The sequence below is a fragment of the Hyperoodon ampullatus genome, assembly GCF_949752795.1.
Source record: "Hyperoodon ampullatus genome assembly, chromosome: 2".
Classification (NCBI taxonomy): domain Eukaryota; kingdom Metazoa; phylum Chordata; class Mammalia; order Artiodactyla; family Ziphiidae; genus Hyperoodon; species Hyperoodon ampullatus.
Genome location: NC_136915.1, coordinates 65,786,697 through 65,807,397, shown reverse-complemented (window position 1 = coordinate 65,807,397; position 20,701 = coordinate 65,786,697). Strand labels below are relative to the sequence as shown.

The following is a 20,701-nucleotide window of genomic DNA, read 5'->3' as shown; positions in this document are numbered from 1 at the left end:
AATCAGCTGTGACATCAAGGAGTAGCAGTATTGGCACTACTTGGTGATATTTTGCCTAAGCATTATTTACACCATTTACAATAGCCAGGACATGGAAGCCACCTAAGTGTCCATCGACAGATGAATGGATATAGAAGATGTGGCACATATATACAATGGAATATTACTCAGCCATAAAAAGGAATAAAATTGAGTTATTTGTAGTGAGGTGGATGGACCTAGAGTCTGTCATACAGGGTGAAGTAAGTCAGAAAGAGAAACACAAATACCATATGCTAACACATATATATGGAATCTAAAAAAAAAAAAACAATTGGTTCTGAAGAACCTAGGGGCAGGACAGGAATAAAGATGCAAACATAGAGAATGGACTTGAGGACATAGGGAGGGGGGAAGGGTAAGCTGGGATGAAGTGAGAAAGTGGCATTGACATATATACACTACCAAATGTAAAATAGATAGCTAGTGAGAAGTAGCCTCCTAGCACAGGGAGATCAGCTTGGTGCTTGGTGACTACCTAGAGGGGTGGGATAGGGAGGGTGGGAGGAAGACACAAGAGGGAGGGGATATGGGGATATATGTATATGTATAGCTGATTCACTTTGTTATACAGCAGAAACTAACACACCATTGTAAAGCAATTATACTCCAATAAAGATGTTAAAAAAAAAAAATCTGGTCATACCATTTCCCTGCTTAAAACCCTTCACTGCTGTCACAAAACCATCCAGTCCCAGGAGCATGGGGCACACCTTCTTACAGGCCCTTCCTTTGATTTTTAAATAATTTTCATTTACTGAGCCAAAATATCCTCCCAGAATTTTCAATCATCATCTGTGATGATCCTACCTTCTTAGCATCCTTTACAGGCTGATTGTTCACTTATCTGACGCCCTACATGCCTTTCATTCCCCAGGCTGAGCTCCACTGGACAGTTGTGCCTCATAGAACATAGTTCAGTTTAGTGATTAAAGCAGAGCGGTCCCTCATTTGAATCCTGAATCTGCCTTTAACTAGTTGTGAGCTAGTTATCTAACTACTCTACATCTCAGTTTACTCGTCTGTGAAGAGGGAGGATAACAGTACTTTGCAGGGTGGTTTTGAGAGTTAAAATATATAGTGCGTGTTATAGAGAGAGTTTACGGTACACTACAAAAAAGGGAAATGATCAATAAATACTAGTGATAAAAATGATTTGTTTCTGGAACTTTCCTGCTGGTCACCTTTCCTCCAAACAGCCTCATTCTCTTTGTTAATTTGGATATTATGTTTCTATTAATGAATATTTTTTAAATGGCCACAATTTTTTTGTTGTTGCTATTCAAAGATATAAAATTCTTAAGTCTCCAGAGAAGAGCTTGGAGGCTCAAATCAGTTCTTATAAGGAACTAGTCAAACTTAGTGTGTCTCAGGCCTGCTGATTCCCCATGCACTGTTTTCCTATTGCCTCATCCCTGAACATTGGAAAACTATCTTGCCAGAAGTCAGCATAGTTTGGAGACTAGTTTTGTTCTTACTAGTCACTCCAAACCATCATATTAAAGGCATAAATAAACTAATATGATGGTTCACATTTGGCTGCATCATTAGAATAAACTGAGAGATTATAAATCAATATTTAGCATAATTGCTGAGATATGGCAGGTTTGGATGCAAATAAAAAAGAATGAAGAATGTAATATAAAATCATTTATATGATATCAGTTCAATCACCCTCTATAAAGTGGCAGGCAGCAGAGATTCATGGTTTAATTTTAGTTGGCAAAGAGTTTTCTTATAAAGGCTTGGAAAATAATTGACCCTCTGTCAATTGCTCTCCTGTATTGGTCGTTCTTCAAGTTTCCTCAAAAGGTTTTTTTCCTGTCTCCCTGGGAACTTTTTCTTCTAATGCAATTTTGTAGCACACTGCAAAGGCACTTATTTGACAAAACCAAAACAACAAAACTAACATTGTCAGCAATGTGTGCTCATCCACACTGAGCATTCTGCATTAAAAAAAAAGTCCGAATATATAAAGCATGATTTTGGGTCTGTTTTGTTATAGATTATTTTCAGTTATTATCCTGAAGCAGAAGAAATGTGATTCTTACACAGGGTTTTTTAAAAAAATGTTATAGGTCAAGGAATTGGACCAATATATTTTGTTTTTATTAACTGATTAATCATTCATTCAACCAGTTTTGGCTGAGTGTTTACCGTGGGCATGGCTCCATTCTACAACTTGTGAGAAGCATACAGGAAAGAATCTTATATGAATCTAAAGGGAGTGATTAAACATGGGTGAAAGAAATTCTGGTGGAAGGTAGCAAGACAAGGACCCTAGGAAAGGGATAGGGACAATTTTATGGGAACTCCTGTGACATTCTGCATTTTCTTTTTGAGAAATTTGATCTGAGTTTACTGATGAATCATGCCTACTTCTAGAACCTCAGTTTCCTGAATATAAAATGAGGGAGTTGACTAGACCTTTTCATATATGAATTTCTATAATCCAATGATGTAATAGCTCCAGGTAAATCTATTTCCAGGACAGGAAACATAGATCATCCACTTCAGGAAGCAGTCACGGCATTTTACTTCATGGTGATAATAATTGTAAAGAGAAGAAGATTGAATTCTCCAGGGTCAGGCATCTTTTAAGGGGTAGAGTTAGAATTTGACCTCAAGCCTTCTGGCTCTAAATCTCATCCTTTTTTTTACTTTGGGCAGGAAGTGTTAGAGATTTATTTGCCTTAAATAATTACAGGAAAATCATTGCGCCTCTTAAGAGTTAAGGTGTCTGGTCACATATTTCTTAAATTTTCTCACTCTTAAATAACAGACATGCAGTTTTTAATGATAAAAAGTTTTTTCTCGTTATTAGTGTTGCTTTCAGATATTTTATTTGAGGAAGTTCTTCCAATTTAGATTTTATTAACTTCTTTGTTAAGGCTCTTACTGAGATTCAAAATCTTCAACTTGGGTAGCTTGAGTGTGATGAGTTTCTTTGTAGAGTAGGAATTTGGTGGATTCTTGCAAATCTTTTCTGATGGACAGTAAGAGAGGCGTTCGGGTTGGTGGAAGGAGCTCCATTCCTCATGAACTGTAACATGAAAGCAATCAAGCCACAGTATCCTGTGATTTGTTTAACTTGCTTTCCCAGTACAAGCACTTAATATGTGAGTTGCAGAAACATTTTATCTGGCTGGAAACCTGACTTAGCAGTGGAAATTTGATATAGACCCTCCTTGGACACTATCAAACTCTACAAATTGCAGATTTTGTGACCTCTGAATAAAACTGTGCTCATTCACCTAAGTCTCACTTGATTCTGTTAAGCATAAAATAGTGTAATCAGTTTTTCCAGATTGGTAGGTGAGTTGAACCTTTCCATTGTGGCAATGTAAAGAGATATCTTGCATAACATTTCTTAAAATGCTGCTGAAAAATGTCAGTGTATTTGTTGAGTCCTTATGTTTTTTTTTATTAGGGATAGGAAACAGTTGAATAAGAATATGAGCCCCTTTGGTCAAATACTACATACAAAAGATGAATTTCTGGATTAAAAGGATGTAAAGCATACATGTTGGCTTATATCATGAATCATTTTATTTATCCCATGTGATATATCTTGCCACTTATTTTTAAATTTAGTCATTGGTGTGCTGGTAAACTGGCTTTTCAGAAAGAAAAAAGAGCCCTGATTTGTAGTGTTTGCTAATTTCTGTGGTGTAAATACTCCCAAGCTGGCCAATTTCAAGCTTACAATGGCTTGCAAAATTCCTGAACATTTTAACAATTGTCTTTTGAGAGCCAGTATAGGCAAGCTCCAAAACACCACTGTTAGTGCATTTTAAGTATACTTTTATATGCTCTCTAATTGTTTTATGCATAAAATCCTTTTATCTAACCTCATTTTGAGGCTTTTAATGGTGGGGACTCTGCCATATTCTTCTATATGCCTTCTTTTTTCTCTTTCCCAGGTGTATCTAAATATGTGTAGTAGTAAACAAGTGTGGAAATCTATTTCATTAATACTAAATGATTTTTTTTCACATTTCATATTACTAAAATCATTTGCAGTTTACAGTCAATGGTATGTCATAGTATAATTGGTAAAACTTTCTTCTTTCTTAGTGTTCTATATAATAATTATTTGAATTTAATGAATGTGTTAAGTGCTGAATAGATGGTGTTTGACATGAATATAATTATGTCCTATGGGATAATCTGTCTTTTCACAAATTAGATTCACCTAAAGCAAGTTACTTCTCTATCATTATCCTTATGGGAAAAAAATGTAAATTGTTTGAAATGCTCCTTGGTGTACCTCTTGTTCTTTTGTCTTAGTGCTTACATGTGGCATATCAAAATTAAATCAGCAAAGTAGGTCCCAACTTGTTTTGTACATCCTGGTGTGGCTCCAAGAACTGCCTTCCTCTACCTGGGAAGTGTACTTTTTGAAAGTGGGGATCATTGGCATGATAAATCACTGGACAATATGCATCATAGCTCAAATGCCATCACATTCAGTGTCCAGTGCTTCTGCTTCCTGACATTTGGATATAGAAAGACCTTGTGGTAGGCAGGATACTGGCCTCTAAAAGATGTCCATGTCTTAATCCTCAGGACATGTGAATATGTTACTTTACATGGCAAGGGAGGGATTAAGGTTGCAGATGGAATTAAGGTTGCTTAGCAGCTGATCTTAAAATAAGAAGATTATTCTGGATTAATCTGGGTGGACCCAATGTAAGTAAGCACAAATGTCCCTAAATGGGAAAGAGGGAGGTAGAGGAACCAGAATCAGAGAGATGGCATCATGAGAAATTCTTGACTGTCTTTGACAATGGAAGGGGGCCAGGAGCCAAGGAATGTAGGCAGGGAATGTGGGCAGCCTCTAGAATGTGGAAAAGGAAAGAAAAAGAATCCTCCCTCAGAGCCTCCAGAAGGAATGCAGCCTTGCCGACACCTTAATTTTAACCTAGTGAGACCCGTGTCAGACTTCTGACATCCAGAACTATAAGATAATAAATTTGTGTTGTTTCCAAGCTACTAGCGTGTGATAGTTCTGTACAGAGCAATAATAAACGAATACAAATTTCATTAATTCAGATGGGCTAAGTCACAAGAATTTGAGCTAAATAAAACTGGTTGTGTTAAAAACATTCTTTGTGTTCTCTCTGAACAAGTGTACCAGGTAATTTGTAGTATAAAGTAGATTGCAGAAATATATATATTTAAGAGAGTAAGATGATTTAAAGATTTAAGTACATTGTTTTTATGCTAATGATATGGCTAATTATAAATGACAGGTATGTATTTGCTAATTTTCATCTGAAGAATTTTTATTTAAAGTTTTCTTATCTCTGTATTAGAAATTGGTGGAATTTTATCTCTGTAAATATTTAATGATTCACATTTTTCCATTATTATACTTAGCATCCTGGTCCCCACCTTAGCAAGCCCTTATAAGTGTGTTTCACTGTGATTTGATGTATATTATCAGGGACAAGTTTTAGGTTACATAATCTTTGGCAAGTGACTTAACCTAAGTCTTGTTTTCCTCATCTACAAAATGGAGACAGTTATGCCTTCTGTTATGGTCTCATGTTTGTATACTCCTCAAATTCATATGTTGAAATCACAATCCCCAATATGATGGTATTTGGAAATGGGGCTTTGGGGAAATAGGTCATGAGGATGGAGCCCTTGTGATGGGATTAGTGCCCTTATAAGAAGAGACATCAGAGAGCTTGCCTCTCTCTTTCTCTCTGCCATGTGAACAAATGAGAAGATGTGGCCATCTGCACACCAGGAAGAGGGCCTTCAACAAGAATCCGACCATGCTGTCCCCCTGATCTCGGACTTCCAGCTTCCAGAACTGTGAGAAATGAACATCTGTTGTTTAAGCCACCCAGTCTATTTCTGTTACAAAGCCTGAATAGACTAAGATAGAAATTGGTACCAAGAAGTGGGGTGCTGCCATAACAAATACCTAGAAGTGTGGAAGCAGCTTTGGAACTGGTAATAGGTAGAGTCTGGAAAAGTTGTGAGATGCAAAACCTTTTTTCTCCAGCTTTATTGAGATATAATTGACATATAACATTGTGTAAGTTTAAGGTGTACAATGTAATGAATTGATACACATATATATTGCAAAATGATTTCCACAGTAAGTTTAGTTAATGCTACCACAGCCTCAAATAATTACCAATTTTTTTGTGGTGAGATCATCTAAGATCTACGTTCTTAGCAGCATTCAAGTGTGCAATACAGTGTTGTTAACTGAAGTCACCATGCTGTACATTAGATTCCCAGAACTTATTCATCTCATAATCAGAAGTTTGTACCCTTTGATCAACATCTCCCTATTTCTCCCACCCTTGAGCCCCTGGCAGCCACCATTCTATTGTGTTTATATGTTTGGATTTTTTAGATTCCACATATAAGTGAGATCATACAGTGTTTGTCTTTCACAATTTGACTTATTTTACTTAGCAGAATGCCTTCAAGGTCTGTTCATGTCACAAATGGCAGGATTTCCTTATTTTTTATGGCTGAATAATATTCAAGTGTATGTGCGTGTGTGTGTGTGTGTGTATGTGTGTGTATCACATTTTCTTTTTCCATTTATCTGTTGATGGATACTTATGTTGTTTCCATGTCTTGATTATTGTGAATAATGCTGCAATGAACATGGGGGTGCAGATACCTTTCTGAGATAGTAATTTTATTTCCTATATATATGTACCCAGAAGTGGGTTGCTGGATCATAAGGGAGTTCCATTTTTAATTTTTTGAGAAACCTCCATACTGTTTTCCATAGTGGCTACACCAATTTAAATTCTCACCAACGGTGCATAAGGATTTCCTTCGCTCAACATCCTTGGCAAAACACGTTATCTCTTGTCTTTTTGATAATAATCATCCTAACAGGTGTGAGGTAATATTTCATTGTGGTTTTGATTTACATCTACCTGATGGCTAATGATGCTGAACACCTTTTCATGCACCTGTTGACCATTTGTATGCCTTCTTTGGAAAAATATCTATTCAGATCTTCTACCCATTTTCTAATCTGATTATCTGGGTTTTTGTTTTTGCTATTGAGTTGTATAAATTCTTTATATATTTTGGATATTAACCACTTATCAGATATATGGTTTGAAAATATTTTCTCCTGAAGGGACTTTTAAGGTGATTCTAAAAAGGGAGCTGGAGAGGAAGCATCCATCTTCTTACACAGCACATCATATACAGAACATTGGTAGAAATATGGATGGTAAAGGCCATTCTGATGGAGTCTCAGACAGAAATTAGGAATATGTTATTGGAAACTGGAGGAAAGGTGATCCTTGTTGTAAAGGGGCAAAGAACTTGGGTGAATTGTGTGAGTGTTCAAGTGTCTTGTGGAAGGCAGAACAATCGAGGCATAGACAGGGAGGTTAACTCATGTGCTCCCGGTTGTGGAGCCAGCAATGTTGGAGCCAGGATTGGACTGGAGCTGGAGTATTGACCACTACATCCCTCTCTCTCCACAGAAGTAGACAATGTGGGGCCCAGCATGCTGGGAGAGAAGGTTGGGGCTCAAGAGATTCTTCTATCAGTATGGTCCAGGATACCTTACCCTCATCATGTTTTCCTTGGACTCACTCATGTTGAGCAATAATCTTGTTTTGGAGCTTTTCCATTTTAGGAAGATGGAAGAGCTATGACAGTTAGATATTTGCTCACATTCCAGAGGCCTGAAAGCAAATGAATGAGACTTCATATGTGGAAGAGCTTTGTAATCTGCAGAATGGGATAGAGATACTATACTCCTTCTCCAGCTGAAGGCGTGGTGTCTGACATGGGGACACTCAGTAACTATTTGTGAAAGAATTAACCTATGACACAGGAAGAAATCAAGTACACACACACACACACACACACACACATACACACTGTATGTGCATGCATACCTTTCCACTGAATTGGGAGCACTGTGAGTGTAGTGTCTGTGCCATCTCTGGATCCCTGGTGCTGTACAGAATGCCTTGAGAATAGTACACAATAAATGTTTTCTGATTAATATGATAGTGCCTTTCCTGTTAGTCTGGGTTTCTATGGAATACTCTTTCTCTCTTTGGGGGCAAATGGAGGGCTTGATAGGAGTTGACCTTATTAGTTCAGAGCTCCAATTATGTCATCTACATGGTGGGTAGCAGGGGTTCAGGGGTCAAGCGTTTAAAGGCTATAGCTGGGAAGGCGGCTCTCCCAGTGACTCAGCAGCTGCTCCTTAATACTCAGGCACCACAGGGACAGGGAGGTGTGGATTGAAGTGGGAGAAATGGGAACCATGATAGAGATAGGGTTGCTTTGTTTCCTGGGGGACAGTTTTTTCCAGTGCGTTGAGCCGGAAAGGAGGTCTTTCTCTACCCAGTGAACAAAGGTTGGTAAATAGTCTTGTCCATCATATAAAGAAGCCAACGAGTTGGGCTGGTCTGGCCAATTAGTTATGGGTCTTTGTGTAAACAGCATGGCTTTTGAGTGATGTGGTCACAGTGGCCGGGTGGTCGCTGTGACCAATGTGGTTGTTGATATTATGGATTGGAACAGGAGAGGATCACAGGACTGAGGCAGCATGACCACAAAGTCCAGCTTTGGCAACAGATGCAGGCAGTAACTTACAAGGGGAGTAGAATGCGCAAGGTGCAACACAATCAAAAGCCCAGGTGAGGTGACCTCATCTGGCCCAGGGTTGTGTTGAGTTCAAGGAAGAAATGTACGTGGTGAGGAGAAACAGTAGCAGTGAGTGGAGAGGACAAAGGCAGAAAGATCAGAAGAGCTCTACTAAATCAAAATGTGGCTGGGTCAGTAAAGCTCTTGTAATTGAGTACATGCAAAAGGAGGCTGCAAACCCATACCAAGCACCCATGAAGAGGAGCAGAGTGGAAAGGATGTGACAGATCATGGTTGTGACTGAGCCACAGGATTAATACCCTCTCCCTGTGAAGGAAGCTTGGTGGTCAGAATGAAGTTGACATTTATATGTAGACTGTGGAAAAGTTTGCATTAGCTGCTGTCTCAGTTTGTTCAGGCTGCTATACAGAATGTCATAAACTGGGTGGCTTAAACCACAGAAATTTATTTCTTACAGGTCTGGAGGCTGGTAAGTTCAAGATCAAGGCACCAGCAGATTTAGTGTCTGGTGAGAACTCGCTTCCTGGTTCACAAATGGCCATTTTCTTCCTGTGTCCTCACATGGTGGAAGGGACATGGGAGCTTTCTGGAATCTCTTTTATAGGGTGCTGATCCCATTCATTAAAGCTCTACCCTCATGACCTAGTCACCTCCTGAAGGCCCCATCTCCTAATACCATCACATGGGGGGATAGGGTTTCAACCTATGAATTTTGGGGGGAAACATATATTCAGTCCATAACAACCATTTTACTAAACCTGTATATAATTTTGTATAGTTTCTTGTTAGCAAACAATTCATTTATCTAAAGTTTCAGTTAAATAAATTAAGGCAGGGCTTCTCTGGTGGCGCAGTGGTTGAGAGTCCATCTGCCGATGCAGGGGACGTGGGTTTGTGCCCCGGTCCGGGAAGATCCCACATGCCGCGGAGCGGCTGGGCCCGTGAGCCATGGCCGCTGAGCCTGCGCGTCCAGAGCCTGTGCTGCGCAACGGGAGAGGCCACGACAGTGAGAGGCCCACGTACCGCAAAAAAATAATAATAAATAAAAAAAAATTAAGGCATTGTCTGAAAAAGAAATGGCTGAGCCTGGGGAGACCCAGCTGGTTATTATTCATAGTCATGGAAAAAGATGCTTTAAAAAATGGCATCCCAACCAGGGACCTTCAATCTTTCCTAAACAGGAAAAGGTGAGAAAATCATTGTGTGCAAAGATTTCAACTCACCTGGATCTATTCTACTTGTCAGTAAGACTGGAGGGGCATCACACACACAGACTCATTCAATAGGAGCCTGAGAGAGCAGAATTAGAATGAGGTGGTGCCAAAGCTGGCTAAGCTTTGTTATTAAGACCTAAATATTAAAAGTGTTTCAAAGTCTGAATTAAAAGAATGAGGTATTTTACAGTCAACAGGGAAGTGGAGGTCCACGTTATCATAACATTTTGACCCTACTACATTTAATCAGGGTTTTAGCACTCATAGCTATTCCAAAACTATTGATTTTTTAAAATATGAGCCTGAAAAACAGACAAAAGACTATATATGATATCAGTCTAATGATTTATCTTAAGAATCTGTGAACTGTGGAATCATGATTGTTAGGACTGAGAGACACCTGCTCACCTTTCTGAAACGAGTTGCTGAAAAGGTATTCTGAGATTCAGAAAGGGTAAGGGATACAACGTTGACCTTTTGGAGACAGGAAACCTTTGATGAACTATAGGACACCAAGATGGTTCATTTAAAAGATGGTTTCAAAGCATTATCTGGGGCTGGTTTTGTATGTGCATTACTGAAGCTCTCAGGTTGTCTTTTTACGTAAACCCAGTGAAATAATGGTTTCTGCAGCTGTTCATGGGTCTGCAACTCTCATGTGGCACCTTGGCTTCTGGGCTTTGTAACTGCTTTTCAGTCTCCTTTGTGGACAAAATTAAACTTTCCTTACCATTTGACAGCATGGAACTTTCCTGAGATGGGCATTAAGGAGAAAAGAGACAGGAAAAGGTCACCAATACCATCTCCATGCAATTAAGGCAGTGCAAATAGCTAAATAAAATTGTTGCTAATGATATTTACTCGATTCTATGAGTCCCTGTTCTTGTTTCAGAATAAGTTAGAGATCAGCTGCTCATGAAATGTATAGATTATAAATCTTTGTGGCAGGTAATAGGGTATGCATTTGTTTTAGGACAACTTTATGTTAGGACCATGTTTAGGCTTGCATGTTTTCTTTCTGTCCCTCTGTCTCTTTGTGTCTCTCTATATACACACACTCACATTTATACGTGTGTGTGTATAATATATATATATATATATTATACACACACACATATATGGATGCACATGCATGCATACATGTATACATACATGTATATGTATATGTGTGCCTGCTTTTGTAAGATAATAATTAATGAGGGATAGTTTAAAACTTAGAAAAAGTAGTTTCAAACTTTGTTTTATAGACTTATATTGACCATGTAACCAAGGAACCAATCTGTCTTCTTTTAAATGAAAGACCGTAAAAATCAGCAGTAATCTATGAACTTTATTTTTTTGGTTCTGGATGTGGAATTAATGAAATTGTCTGGATATATATGTGGAACTTAACACTTCTAAACTGCTGAGCTTAAGTTTAGTTTGAAATTTATACCAGTAAGAAGGAGTCCCAAACAAAATTGTATCTTCATGTGTTGAACACATCGTTATTTAGGTACATAATAAATAAGTAAGGATGCTGAGAATAATGCTCCATCTTGGCCTTCAAATCTAGCAGAGGTATTGGAGGAGGTCATTGAAAGGATGTAACCGCCTCAAGCCGGACCTGGGCAATCAGAGACTCCTTCCCCTCTTCCCTGTCCTTGGAATGCATATGTTCTGCCCGCCATTCCCACAGTGGGGACCATTTTCAAGGGTGCAGACTTAAGAGAGAAATAAGTTGTGGAGATCATCGGGACCTTGTACATGACTGAACCCAGTTAAGGCCTCTGTATAAACTTTTAAGATTCTGATGGGCAGATGTGGAGAGCAACTCATCTTGCAGCTGCCCAAGACAAGTCTCTTAAGGAAGTTCCTTTGCTTATTAAACTTGCCACTTACCAATCTGGAGTGGCTGCCTTTTTTTTTCACTCTTCCCTTGACCTCTGTGCGTGGGTGCCAGTTTGCAAACCAACAGCAGTAGACTAAGAAATAAGTGATAACATACTGTGGGTGCGTAATGGAACTCAAGGTCTTAGAGGAACAGAGGGGAGGGTAACACAGCACACCCAGTTTGTATCAGGGTATGTTTCTTGGGAGAAGAGATGCTTGTGCATCACAGATGTTCTCCATTAGCTAATATCTGCTGAGGGAAAGGACTTCCCAGTAGTGGGGCTGTACATTGTGTCCTGAAGACAGGAGAGAATATGTTTAGGGAGTGCAAGGAAGTTTGAGTGACTAGAATTTAGGGTGTGTTACCAGAGGCTGAAGGGTCCTCTGAGGAAGCCCCTACTTTTCCATCAGGCTTCCTCCACGAAGACTTTCTTGACAACTGGAGTTGGTGGTCTCCTTCTCTGTGTCCCCACGATTTTTTGCATGTTTCTATTATTGGATTTTTCATAACCAATTTAATTGTTCATGTCTGATTTCCATACTTGTCTGTGGGATAAAACAGCGTCAAGGCTGTCTCCCAGTCCTTATCATCAAACCTAGAAAACAGTAGGTGCTCAATACCTGTTTTTTAAGCACATACGTAAATGACTGGCTGGCTGGATGAATGAATGATTATGCACAGTTTGGGGATGAGAGTCAAGAATTGCCTTGGTTATCAAGCAACACTTCATAAAACCTTAATGGTTTCATTTTTCCGTTCCAGATTACTTGCAGCATATAATAGCCTTACGGATAAACACCTGGCTGGATATTTTAACAATACAAGGATAAGGCGGCATCTCTTGAGATCAGGGCTGGTAAGGTTTGGTCTCATTTCTACCTACCCTCTTGTTTCATTAAATCCAATAATTCCCTATCTTTTCTGGTTTCCTCTTTGAGCTTATCAGTGACATCTTTTCCCTTCCCTTATTTTAGAAAAATTACTTCCTTTCCAAAGCTCTGATTTATCTATTTGAGGCTGTGTTTCAAAAGATAGGAAGAGAGGTCATGATGGCTGCTAAGGCAACTTATAAATTATTGAGGAAAATCCCTATGAGTTTTCAACAGCATATGTCATTTGTTTATTTACCCACTCATTTATTCAACCCATATTTATTGAACATATTGTATAAACCAGGAACTGTTAGGGAATAAGGATAGAAAAGACTTTACTGTCTTCAGAAAAAATATATTGTTTTTAATAATCACAGGATATGGTGTGGAAGACATGAACAGTTCAAAATTTTCCTTTAAATTTTTAAAAACTCTTTCATTTCATGTGATGGTTTATTGATACATTAGTGTCTTTCATTAGCTCCAAAAGTATCATTTCCAGAAAATTTCTACTTCTCTAAATGTTTATAATATAAAACCTTTAAAAAACACTGTAGTTTTCCATTCAAAGTAAGGGGTGTGGTTATAGAAAGTGTGACTAACAATTTTAGCTGTTTACTTTCTTAAAACACTGTGGGTTTCCTTAACTATTGTTGCCATGGTGTTGAAAGGATATGCATTGCATTTTAAATTGTTGTTTATGTGCTTGGCCCTTGTCTGGATAGTTCTCAGAGAGCCTGCTTTTTGTCTCCTGGGGCTTTGTTATCAGACACACCTGGCTGAAACCTGGCTCTGCCATTTACAAGACAGAATGTTCAGGAAAACACTTAACTTTCTCAGCTCCAACTTCTTCAGTTGAAGGAAGATAATAAAGATAATGATACCCCACTCTCAAGATTGTTGTAGCAATTAGAGATGTGTAATAAGTGGTTGTTGTAATTGTTGTGGTTACCATTAACACTACTTCTTCAGATAAAAGTCTGTGAGCTTCATATATAAATGGGAAGGACTTTGTATTTACTTATCAACGTCATTAACAAGCACTTATTGAACACTGATTATGTGCATGGCAACTCAAACAGGAAGGACACAGCCCTTTCTCTAGAGCAGTTCAGATACAGTCCCTGAATCAGGAGTGTTCAGCATCGCCTGGGAACTTGTTAGAACATGCAAATTCTAGAGCCCCAGCCCAGATCTGTTGAGTCAGAAACTGTGGGGTGGGGTCCATCAGTCTTTTTCAACTTGTCTTCCAGGTGATTCTTCAGATGCTGGCTCAAGTTTAAGAACTTCTGCCCTATAGGAGCTTCCAGTCTAGTTGGGGGAGATTAGATACTCCCAGAGGAGAAATATCAATGACAAGTTACTTGCTAAGGGAGGGACAGTGCAGGAAGTTCTCAACAGTTTTTCCTGGTTGGATAGTCATGACATGATATCCCATGGACAACACATTTCAAAGACCGTAACTGAGTTATTCGTAATTCCAAGCACACTTTCTATAACCACACTGCTTTCTTCCATTAGAAAATGCATTCATAAAAAAGATGATCAATAATCAATCACTCGTAGCACAACTCTAGCTGATCTCGATACTCCAGTATGTTGCAACAACAGGGCTAAAAAACTAGTTATCAAAATTAAGAAATATATGGACTTGAATTAGGTATGAAAAGAAGAGCAGGGTTTAACTAAGTGACAAGGAAGATGAACATTCCAGGAAGGATAACATCCTCAGTTTAGGGAAGATGTAGAAAAATAGAACAAATATGCCCATAGGAAGGAATAAAAGAAAAACAAGTAAATAAAATTCAGAAACTATCACTCCTGGGACTTGCAGTGATGTCACTTGAAACCAATCTGAAATACTTTATATCTGCAGTACTGTATAATCTGAAAGTATCTGAATCACAGCAAATTAAATTACATTCTGGGCTAGAGAGGGAAAGAGGAAAAGCAGTGTGAAAACAAAGTAATGAAACCAATTATTTTAAAAACAAATTGATGAGATCCTCTGTAGCTTACATGTTTTGCCCTTCAAAGTATTTCCTGTGAGATCATCAGTCCTGTGATCACTGCTCCTATTCACTGTTTCAAGGTAGCACCCCACGCCTTCTTCCCGAATGTGTTCAAAAAAAGAAATGAAAAGAACACCTGGGTTCCATTAAGGGAAAATTGTTACTCTAATGAAAACCTTGTTTTAAACGTCAAGTGCACCACCTGTATGTGTTTTCACAATGATGGGTATATGAGACTGCCTTTCTTTTTTTGTTTTTCCTTATGAAACATTCATTAAAAGTGAAAGTTTATCAGCCATAACACTACACCTCATTAGCCTTAAAAGACGCTGCTTCCTTCTCTGTCTAATCAACTGACGGTCCATCTCTCTCTCTTAGGGAACTAACAATACATTTTCTGCTTTGTATTTCTATGTATGTTTTATTTATTCATGACAGATCACAAGAAATGGGAGGATACTTTCTGAAAAGGAATACAAACTAAATATCATGAAGAGAGATCACCAAAAGTATATCCGGGAGTGCTTAGCCCAGGCTATTTTCCATAAGGTTCTTGATATGGAGGTACAAGTATTAACTATTTTCTTTACAACTGATATTTATTAATATGATAATTAATAATACTTTCTGTACCCAGAAGCAGGGGAATTCTTCCTATATTTCATTAAAAAGGAATGGAACAAGGTGACCTGAGAAATACTCTATATCTCTCTAGGTAGTGAGGAGACAAGACACTGAAGTAAGCATTTCTTCATTTCAGTTAGGGAAAACTATGGACATCATTGTATATTGTGTGATATTTAATTGAACAAATGTAGAATTTTAATCCGTAATGGCTACTTTAAAACATAGCAGCCCTCACCATCTGTACCTCAATTTCCATTTTCTAAAAAAAAAGTGACATCTGTTTAAATATCAGTAATTCCACTGCCATGAATTATTTCGGATTTGTTATTCTTTGAAGGCTCCGAAGCTCAGCCGTATGCTAAGTTTCAAGGAGCAGGCATTGAAACATCTGCTGTACCTCCTACTTTAGGCCACATTGGTCAGCACAGATTCACAGATTCACAACCCAAGTATCAACAACTTTTTTTTCAGTCTGACATGGCATTTTTAGAAGGATATATAGCTAACTTGATAAATTATTTTAACCTTGCTCCATGGAACTTGTAGTTTCAAGCATCAATACCATTTTAATGTCTGTGAAAAAGCATGTCACTTCTCGGCTTGACAAAGTAGCAGTAAATCAGAAAACTTGGCTCATAAAACCATTGACCTGTGGGTGCACTAAACATTTATGACCAACTGTAGAATCATCAGTAAACCAATACTAAGTGTAGTGCCACTCAAAATATTTATTATTATGCTACTATTAAATTGAGCAAGTGTTGTGCTCTCTTCAGATGTATATGATTTGTTCATTTAGGAATTCATTTTGTGATTTATGTCATGTGCATGAATTACATAGAATCATTGTTTATGGCTCCCAAATTCACTTCTTTATAAAAGTATTAGTTGGAGTTCTACAAATAATGTTGAAAAAATAGTACAGTGTAAAATTAATTATACATGATTTCAAACTTAATCAGTAGGCACCAAGTTCTGTCTTAGCCTTGATTCTTGAACTTTCATTTTCCAAAATTTCCTATAATGCACACATCATAACTGTTAAATATGCTGTTATTAAAGAGTCTTTGTGTATTCTTAAAGTTTGGAATAAATAGCTTAGATAAATGTTAATGTGTAATATATAGTTTTATATAATATATAATATATTTATATAATTTAAAAATAAAATATTTCTAAATTGTTACATTTGTCTCACATTTAGTTTATGCTGATGCTGTTTACTAATATTGTTGTATTACTATTCACATATTCATTCATGCAATAAACATTAATTGCAAGCTTACCATGTACCAGTATGGGGCTATGTGATGTAGCTGTGAGATATAATTTTTTTTAAACTGCTGTAGAAAGTGATCAAATGCTAGAAGAGAGGAACAAATAGACTGAGCTCAGAAAAGAGGGGAATGATAATTTGCCTCTGTGAGAGTCAGAGGAAGCTGAACAGAGGTCCTGCTTTTTGAACTGAACCTGGAGGACTGAATGAAACTTGACATGAAAAGATAAGCAAGGCATTCCAGAGAGTGAAGACAGCAGGTGTGAAGTTACAGAGGTGTGAGGGGACATTGTGGATGGAAAGGAAAACTCATTGAGGCCAGACTACACTGTGAGTTGTTTGGAAGAGTGGCAAGAAGTGACACTCTCCAATAAGTTGGGGCCCTGCTTCTGGAGGCCTTCAATTCCCAGCTAGGTTTGCAGTGTAGGTGATGAAGCGATGAAACATTTTTCAGCACGGAGTGAAATATATGAGCAGAGCTCTTTTAGAAAGATGATGTTGCTAAAAATGTGGAAGATGGATTAATGAACTGGAAAAGATTGGAGGTGGGAGGTCAGCTAGGAAGCTGTTGCCAGAGGGTGTGGGCTAACAGCAGTAGTGGACGCACTGGGGCGATGCCGCTGCCCACAGGGATCTGGAACAGGGAGAGAGACCGACACTGCCTGGCTGAGGAACGGGGAAGGAGACACCCAGGGCCACTCTGAGGGTTCTAGCTTCGTGGTGTGTGCATTGCAGGAAATTGGGAAGAACGACATGGGTTAGATAAGAACCTTCAAACAGTGGGAAAACCTGATAGAGTGGTGTCCTGGAAGCCAGGGGGGTCTCAAGCTGCAGAATGGTTCAATAAAATGACTACTGGGAGGTTTTTATGGAAAAAAAAAAAAAAAACCAAACAGGAAGTTAGTGTCAGGTAGACCAAGATTCAAATTACAGTTCCACCACTGACTAGATGTATGACCTGGGGCAAGTTCACGACCCTCTGCTTCAGTTTCTTCATTCCTAAAATGACACTGCTTAGCAATTGAAATTGTTCAAGAAGAGATGATGCACACGAAGCACTTTCCCAGAGCACAGATACGCACATAATGTGAGCTTGATCAATAAAATTATGTTTCCGTGCAGTTCTGCATTCTACTTTTATCAGCATTACATGTATTTTCCATTTTTTAAGCAAAATCTGAAGGCTGAATAATATCCCATTGTATATATGTACCATATCTTCTTTATCCATTCATCCGTCGGTGGACCTTTAGCTTGCTTCCACATGTTGGCTATTGTGAAAACGCTGCAATGAACATGGGATTGTAGACTATTTCAATTCTTGAATATATACCCAGGAGTGCAATTGATGGATCATAGGGTAGTTCTAATTTTAATTTTGTTAGGAACCACCATGCTGTTTCCCACAGTGGATGCACCAATTTACACTCCCAACAACAATGTACAAGGTTTCCCTTTTCTCCACAACCAACTTATATGAGGAATGTAAACTAGTCAAACTCATAGAGGTAGAGGGTGTAATGGTGGTTGCCAGGGCCTGGGAGAGAGGAAAATGAGGAGGTATTACTCAATGTGGATAAAGTTTCAGTTATGCAAGATGAATAAGCCCTAGAGATCTACTATATAGATCTATTGCCTATAGTTAACAATACTGTGTCGTATACTTAAAAATTTGCTAAGAGGATAGAACTTAAGTGTTCTTATCACAAACTAATAATAATAAAGAAGGTGGGAGGAAACTTTTAGATGTGATGAATATGTTTATGGCATAGATTGTAGTTGAGAGTTTCACAGGTATATATTTATCTCCAAAGTCATCAAGTTATACACATTAAATATGTACAACTTTTTGTATGTCAATCATACCTCAGTAAAGTGCTTTTAAAAAAATCAAAACAAAAGAACCCCCAAATCTTTAGGAACCTTATTTTAATAATTATATTCTATTCCATTATATGGATGGGCCAAAAACTTAAACCATTCTCTTTAAAGTTCATGTTGCTCCTGAATTTTTGCTTTGAAGGGAAAAAAAAAACAACCTTTCAGACAACATATTTGTGCATAAAACATTTTTTTTTATTATTCAGACTTCTCCCTAGGTTTAGAAATGAAAGTTATGGGTTACAGAGTAGGAACACTTTTATTGCCTAATGTATGTTAGGAATTGGCTTTCCAAAGAGTTGTACCAATTTATATTCCCACTTGCACACTTATGCAGGTGATTCTTCTCCATCTCAATGACAAGAGGGGTAAATGAGAATACAGTTAGATAGTGGGATTATTTTCCTCTAAAAATTTCTTTGCTACAATTGATATGATTCTTTCCTCCACTCTTTCCTGTATGCTTAGCGTTACCATCAGCTTGAAATTAAAAAGAAACTGGAGACATTAGCTAGGAAGGAGCGAATTCAGAGATTTAAGGTAAGGAGCTACATAACTCTTTTACTTCATAATATTATGTCATGATTTTGAAGGCCAATGGTACTATTATTGAAGCGGCTTGGGGGCACTTTATTTTGGGGTAACTCATAACTGAGGTCAAATGATCGTTCCACCAAGCTTAAATCTTGGCCACTATTAGTACAGAAGATCATGACAAAATAGGAGCTGCTGTGCAAGAGAAACTGTAAAAGGCACAAGTCATTGAAAGAAAAACTTGAAACCGTTCTTCTCAAGTTTGAAATTTTGCTTTTGTATTTTCTTGATTGATTTGTGATAGAGGCCAAAAGATTTGTTTGTCATAAAATGTAAAAATAAATGGTGATATTCCCAATAGACTGATAGACTCAAATCTATTTTATCTTAGTCAAAACGTACTCTTATTACAGAAGTGTTGTTAAATAACAGACAATAAGTCAGTTTTTCAAAATCAGAAAAGTTGGTGTGTAGAGATTTGTGGTTAAGTCAACTTTATCAGTAGTGTCCTATATCGAGGACTGATAGATTCTATAATTTATCTGCCGAAATGTTGACGGAAAAAATATTTACTGGAAAATGGCTCTTGAAACAGTGTTCTATTCACTCTCGCCCAGATTCCCAGACATACTAACCAGATACATGGACACATTATAGCACTGGCAGAAATTCCTGATAGACACTTCATTTCCTCTGTACGATTTTTATTCGTAACATTTTCACCTATAGCTGCACTTGGCGAAAGACCTATATTTTAGGTCCCCCATATGTAATATATAACCCTTTGCTTATGGCATTATTTAATATTTTTTTAAGGCAGAAAAGTAATACTTTCTGGTAGTCTCTACTGATCAGAGTAGTGAGGAACATTGTGCTTCTTGTAATGATCTGCTTAAAGCAGATTAATAAATATTATTGCTGAAACTAAGGATACACTGCATCTGTAGCTATTACTGTGAGCATAGCTATTTCTTTGGATAAAGCATACTCAATTTCCTGCCTTTCACTACCACACCCAAGTCCCCAGTACAGCTGTGGAAACATCTCCTGATTATCATGATGGTCCTCAGAGGGAGTACTTTTGAAAAGAATGAGAAAGAACTTCTCTAGTCATATAACACCTCTTATCTGGCAGGCACTAAAGTAACCTAGATTACTAATTATGCATCGGTTTGTTAAATCACTTTCTTATTCTAGGGAGAGCACACAGGATGGACTATAGGAGATAACATGCCAATCCTGTCTCCCCGCCCCCCAGTTGGCCCCAAGACTAACCATGGCCATAATGTTCTGGTTGATAAACGACATTCCAGTCCAGTAACACTGGTGAGTCACATTAATAACACTCTGACCTGCACCATGCCAACTAATTAATTCATGATTTTGTATTACTCTCAGAAAGAAAGTTCTCTGGGTACATGGTTGTATCATCTTGGGAATCCTACTGAGTGAAAACATAATCTTGTATCCATTCAACTCTGTCTTTACTGGTTGTCCCGCCTTCATTCAATATCACGCCTGTCAAATCCATTTTGTTACTGCTAGATTAGTTTTCTTAAAGTGCAGATTACTTATGTTACTTACATGCCCAAATACCTTCACTGGCTCTGTGTCACCTATAAAAAAGCCCAGACTCTTGCACCTGACATTGAAGACCCCAAGCCACATGACATCAATTTGGCTATCCTAACACTTTTCCCCACGATTAGCCTTTAGCACCCTACAATGCAGCACAATTGAACTATTGG

At 38.0% G+C, this 20,701-nt stretch overlaps 1 protein-coding gene across 1 annotated transcript in view; it reads left to right on the top strand.

Moving 5' to 3' along the window:
• The window catches only part of ERICH3 (glutamate rich 3), a gene marked incomplete at both ends in the record, with an annotated part of 118,997 nt that overhangs the window by 23,956 nt on the left and 74,340 nt on the right, over nt 1-20,701 (top strand). Inside the window, 4 exon segments of the mRNA XM_079721119.1 lie at nt 12,514-12,607; nt 15,074-15,199; nt 18,888-18,959; nt 20,151-20,279. Coding sequence (XP_079577245.1) covers nt 12,514-12,607; nt 15,074-15,199; nt 18,888-18,959; nt 20,151-20,279 — 421 coding nt within the window.